At 37.8% G+C, this 6,094-nt stretch overlaps 1 protein-coding gene across 1 annotated transcript; it reads right to left on the bottom strand.

Annotated features, from left to right (window-relative positions):
• Positions 1 to 3,297: 3,297 nt before the first annotated feature.
• Positions 3,298 to 6,094, bottom strand: LOC132012401 (olfactory receptor 8B3-like). The gene is made up of 2 exons (XM_059392359.1): positions 5,179 to 6,094; positions 3,298 to 3,320 (listed from the first exon to the last, which is right to left on the bottom strand). The coding sequence occupies exons 1-2, from the start codon at positions 6,092 to 6,094 to the stop codon at positions 3,298 to 3,300; spliced, it is 939 nt and encodes a 312-aa protein (XP_059248342.1).

The following is a 6,094-nucleotide window of genomic DNA, read 5'->3' as shown; positions in this document are numbered from 1 at the left end:
TATGTATATGTTAGACTGGTGACTAGAACAGGGTCACCCACTTAATTTTGGGAGTATTTTGGTTTCTTAGAAGAAACTACCTCCCCAAATTTTAAAGAATGAAAAACATATCTAAGGGTAAACACAATGAAGGGATGGAATATGAATATAAAGATGAAAAAAATTTTTTTTAATTTCTAAAAAAGGAGTTGATTAGATAAGTTGGTTAGGAGAATAAAGAAAAAGAAAGTGGAGAGAATTTGCTCAGGCTGGAGTCTAGAACAAAGCCCTGTGCTGGATTTAGGGTGTATTTTGATCTATTAGAAAAAGATGTACCACAAATTCTTTAGAAGAAAAAAACCCTATATGTATATAAAAAAGTAAAGTTAGATACAATGAAGGATAAAATATGACTATAATAATGAAGGTTCAAAAAAGATACTTTTTATGAAAGGTATTGTTAAAATAAACTAGTTAAAAAATGTTAAAAGAGGAAAGGGTAAAAGTTTAAAAAAATTAGCAGAGAAAAAATAAAAAAAATTAATTAACTTTGTAAGACTAAATAATCATGGGGAGAAAGCCATGAATTCCATACTTTGCTTTCTCCTCCTCTGAAATTCCGCTGTTCTCCTTGGTAAGTGAACTTGGTCTTGGTTGGATTTTTTGTTGATCTTCTGGAGGAGGGGCCTGTTGTAGTGATTCTCAAGTGTCTTTGCCCGAGGCGGAATTGCACCAACCTTACCAGGGTCCAGGCTAAGTAATCCGCTCAGGTTCGCTTTCGGGAGCTTTTGTTCCCTGAACAATTTCCATAGCGTTCTGGAGGACAGGAATGAAAATAGCGGCCTCCCAATCTCTTACCCAGAGGAGCCGAGAGCTTGGGGCCCCACTCCTCAGTGTGTCCTCGGAGAAAAGTGTACAATCACTCCCATCTCCCTGGCCTCCAGCCATGCTCCAAGCTTACCCAGCCTGTGAACAAGCATCTCTGACTCTGGCACCCAGCCCTGCCTGGAGTCTCTGAACCCCGCAGATCCCTGAGCTCTTCCAGGGGGTCTCCCTGGATCTTGTAGGGTCCCAGCTTATAGAGCAGTGGCCTGTGCCACAGATCATGGTTCAAGGTAACCCTGAGCTGAGAGCTCACTCCTTGACTCCGTCTCTGTTGCCAGATTCCCTGCTCTAATACCTAGAGCTCTGCTACACACAGACACCCCCGATCCTTCTGTGACCCCATGAGACTTGAGGAACACTATCCCTTCGTGGGCTTCACCCTGACTTAGCTTCTGCAGCAATGCCCCTCAATGGAGCAGACTTTTAAAAGTTCTGATTTTGTGCTCCATTGCTCCTCCACTTGCCGGGAGCCAGATCCTACCCTTGTGGTCTATCTTCCTGTTGCTTTGGATTCACTTCTCTGTCGGTCCTACCTTTCAGAAAGTGGTTGATTTTCTGTTTCTAGAATTGCTGCTCTTCTTCTCTTTGATCTCCTGTTGGATTTGTAGGTGTTCGGAATGGTTTGATAAGCTATCTAGCTGATATCCTGCTACCTGATGTTGTGTCAGCCTGCTACTTCTCCACCATCTTGACTCCTCCCTCTACCTTTGGAAATTTTAATTTTAGGCTTCTTTGAAGTATCTTCTTAGTTCTATCTCTTATTTAGAATCTTCCCAATATATTGTATAATATTTGAAACTTCTAGACTAACTGAATTAGGTAAGAAAAGGGAAATTTCATTATGCAGAATTTTAGAAAAGGATCTAAGGTAAACAGAAAAATATTAATTATATAAGTTGTTTAAATTCTTGCTAAGAAATTTTGCAACATGGAGCCACTGGGTGGCTCAGTCAAGCATCTGTCTTTGGCTCAGCATCCTGGGATCGAGCCCTGCATCAGGTTCCTTCTCAGTAGGGGCTTGCTTCTCCCTCTGCCTGCCACATCCCCTGCTTGTGCTCTCTCTCTATGACAAATAAAATCTTTAAAAAACAAAAACAAAAAAACTCCACAACTGCTTATTATACTGAAAAGGAGAAACTGGGCTCCCTTAAGAGGCATCCTTGTACCAAACCTGGCTCCCACGTGAAGAAGTTCTGATTAAATGAGAAAGCTTCAAGTAGAAGTTATGATGTATTAAAAACAGATCAAAACAATGGAAATCCTGTAAGTGAAGGCAATGAACAACTACATTTCTGAAAAACAGAACTCAGAAATGTGCCCTAGCAAATTCTACAGTGTCGTGATGCATATTTTTGTAAGAGAAGTGCAGTAATGGGTAGTTTAAGGTATTTTGGTATAACTGTCTTACCAATGACCCACTTAGAGGAAAAGACCTTTTGCCTCTGATATTTGTTAGATCATGGATTCTTTAAACAGCCTAGAACATAACTCGTGATAAAGGAGGGAAAGAACACTGGGTCTCCTGATTTGCCTAAGGTAACTTTTGGGGGGAAAAAATTGTACTGGCTGCTTTTCAGAGATAAACTGTAGGAGGCATTGGATGAAGCAGGCATTTAATTAGGAGGGTTTTGTATTAATGCAAATAAGAGATAATAATTTCTCAAATCAAGGTGGTAGTGTCATAGTTGTGAAAAACAGGGTATTATGTCTATACTGTATATATGTTTTATGTGTATGTATATATTATATATTGTGTTTTAATCTAGTACTCCATTTCAAGTCCAACTTTCAGAATTGCTGACAATTTCCACTATGATCTTGCCCCTCATTACATGTCTGTCCTCAGCTCCTTCAACTCTCTCTATCATTCCTTCTATTTAATACAGTAGTCCTTTCTCTATTCCCAAACATGCCAGAAGTATCACCTTAGGAAATTTGCACTGGACAGTAAACTTCCTTAAAAAGATACCTTTTCATGGGCAGCACTTTGGTGGCCCAGTCCATTAAGCATCTGCTTTGGCTCAGGTCAAGATCTCAGGGTCCTGGGATTGAGCGCAGGACAAGCTCCCTACTCAGTGGGGAGTCTGTTTCTCTCTCTCCTTCTGCTCCTCTCTCTCCCCCACTAGCACTCCTGCATGCTCCCTGTCTCTGTCAGAGACCAAAAAAGATTTTTTCTAAATACTCACATTAAACATCACCTTCTCAATGAATTAGGATCCATGTCCACAATTTTGCATTCTCAATTTTTGCAAATTCTCAAATTTTGCAAAAAAAAAAAAAATCTCTTTGCATTCTCAATATTTAACACATTCCTTCACATTGGAGTTTTCTCCTCTTTGGATTGCTTCTTCTTACATACCAGGTAGCTGGGATGTGGCTACTATGAGTAAATCTCTTAAAATCCAAGTTTAATTTGACTGACTCTAAAATGTTCTATTTGAAGATTCTGCTTAAGTCTTATTTAATTTAAATATTTTTATTTTAAGATGAGAGTAAATTTATGGTCATAAAACTGGTTGGGTTCCTGGGGGAACACATCTGCCTCTTCATTTCCTACTAAGGGAAGCTGGCACTTCAATATTTATTTTCTTTTAATTCCCTGTTCAATTTTCCATTCATTTTGATGAAGTATTTGTAACCTATTGTACCTCAGGAAATTAATTAAAAAAAAAATTCTAAATGTAGATACAAACCAAGCCTTAGAGTTCTCAATTAATATTTTGACCTCAGGTCTAAGTCAAAATTAATTAGAGGAAAAGAGTGAAATGAAGCAATGACCTAGATATGGAAATTCAGTTTATTAAAAAAAAAAAGAACATTGTTAAATTTAGTGGTGTTTAAGTAAAATCAAATACAAAAGCCATGTTTTCCATTTTTTCATTGCATAGCTGCTGAATGTTTACTACTGCTTCTCTGTTTGAATAAAGTCATATATTTTGAATAAGGAGAAAACTCCTGTTTTAAATCTCATGAATCATTAAGGAAGGCATGTGATTTTATGAGGACTGGGTAAAATATGCAACTGATAAATTATTGAATACTACATCATAAACTAATGGTGTACTATATGTTGGCTAATTGAGTTTAAATTAAAAATATCAATAAATAAATCTCATGTATCGCAGTACAAAAAAGAAGGAAGAACCTGTTTTCCTAAACAAAAAATAAAAATGTAATACCCAGCATGAGAGAAATTCATGTGTCATCCTGGAACAATGTAGAAACAACCTTCAAACTAGAAATGTTTTCTCATAGTCCTTTTTTATTGAAACAAAATAATAGAGTAGAAGCAATGGATATCATAAAGAACAGTAGAATTGAAATCAGAAGACTAAGAGGGTACTCTAGACCTTGACTTTGTGCAGCTGTGTGACTTTGGGTGAATTATTAAATACTCTAATCTTCACTTTCCCATCCATACATTAAATATGTTTTGTTGATCAGCTATGTGCTACTTTGACTGTCTAAAAATAAAACCGACTATTTGCCAAGAGAAGCCTCCTGTAAAATGATTACAGATGCAAAATAGATTAAAAATAATAGTCTTTATTAAAACTTCTATTTCTGCCATTTAAAAAATGAAATAATCTTGGGACGCCAGGTGGCGCAGGTGGTTAAGTGTCCAGCTCTTGGTTTCGGCTCAGACTATGATCTCAGGATCTTGATCTGAGTCCTGATATTGGTCTCCATGCTCAACACAGAGTCTGCTTGGAATTCTCTCCTCCTCTCCCTCTTCCCTGCTCCCTCTAAAGTAAATAAATTAAAAAAAAAAAAACCCACAGATATATTCTTTCCAATCAGAGCAAAGAAACAGGAGTATACAATTACTATCACATGATCTGATTTGTACTTCTAATAGCAAGTGGCAGATAAAAACAAGCCCAATGCTACAGTGTCAACTCTGTTGTTGCTCAATTCAATAATTTAGAGACTTTTCATTTTTTTCAGTGTAAAAAAGAAGTTCACAATGAAAAAATTATAAACTCAGATAATACATTCCTGTTGATAAATAGGAAAAAATTGAAGGAATTTTGCCAATGATTAAAAAAAGAAGAAGAAAGAAAGAAAAAAGACCTAAATATAAAGACTGGAAGTAAATTACAGAGAGAAGACTCAAATCTCTTTTACCATGTTCAGAAAAAAAAAGAAGCAAAGGCCACCCCCAAAAATATTTTCATAAAACACATAAAAGTTCCCTGCTAGAAAAAAAAAACCCAAAAAACAAAACAAAAAAACCCCCCAAAAAAACAAAAACCTCCCTGCTGTGTAACTAACTGCAGAGAGACATTCTTTCCTATTAAAACTGCCTCCTACTTACAATTTTCCTAAGGGCAAGTTTAACATCTTTGTTTCTCAAGCTGTAAATGAAAGGGTTCATCAAGGGAACTGTATTGGTGTAAAAGATAGAAGAGATTTTCCCCTCATCCATAGAACCAGCAGAAGATGGTTTAAGATACATAAAAGCACAGGAGCCAAAGAATAGAGAAACAGCAATTATGTGGGAGCTGCATGTGCTGAAGGCTTTGGATCTGCCCTCAGTGGAGCTAATGCGCAGGATGCTGGATAGGATGAAACCATAGGAGACAAAGATGGTGACACTGGGCACAATCACATTGATGCCTGCCACAATCAAGACAACCAGCTCATTCACATAGGTGTTTGTACAGGAGAGCTGGAGCAGAGGGAGGATGTCACAAAAATAGTGGTTGATGGTGTTTGCATCACAGAAGGTCAGTCTCAGCATGCATCCTGTGTGAGCCATGGCACCTGAAAATGCCATCAAATATGAACCAAGCATAAGGATGGAACACACTTTAGGGGACATGGCAACGTTATATAACAGTGGGTTACAGATGGCCACATAGCGATCATAGGCCATTGATGTCAGCACATAACATTCAGAAATAGCAAAAAAACAGAAAAAGTAAAGCTGGGTCATGCAACCAAGGTAGGAGATAATATTCTCCTTTGATCTGAAGTTAATCAGCATTTTGGGTGTAAACACAGAAGAATAACAGAGGTCTATGAAGGACAAATTGAAGAGGAAAAAGTACATGGGGGTGTGCAGATGTGAACTGAGCCCTATTAGAATTATCAAGCCCAAGTTTCCCAACACAGTGACCACATACATGACTAGAAAGAGACAGAAGAGGGGGAGCTGGAGATCTGGAAGGTCTGTGAGCCCCGCCAGAATGAATTCAGTCACAAAGGAAGCATTTCCATGGGCCAT

Source organism: Mustela nigripes, chromosome 1 (genome assembly GCF_022355385.1).
Source record: "Mustela nigripes isolate SB6536 chromosome 1, MUSNIG.SB6536, whole genome shotgun sequence".
Taxonomy (NCBI): Eukaryota; Metazoa; Chordata; class Mammalia; order Carnivora; family Mustelidae; genus Mustela; species Mustela nigripes.
The sequence above is the reverse complement of the archived record's forward strand: the minus strand, read 5'-3'. Positions and strand labels throughout refer to the sequence as shown.

Bases quoted from the DNA above. Each gene is read 5' to 3' on its own strand.
- LOC132012401 (XM_059392359.1), bottom strand. From the start codon at position 6,094: ATGGCCCATGGAAATGCTTCCTTTGTGACTGAATTCATTCTGGCGGGG. The intron at 3,321-5,178 runs GTAGGAGGCAGT...AAATTAAATAAG, and splicing joins TGCCCTTAGGAAAATTGTAA to ACTTAAGCAGAATCTTCAAA.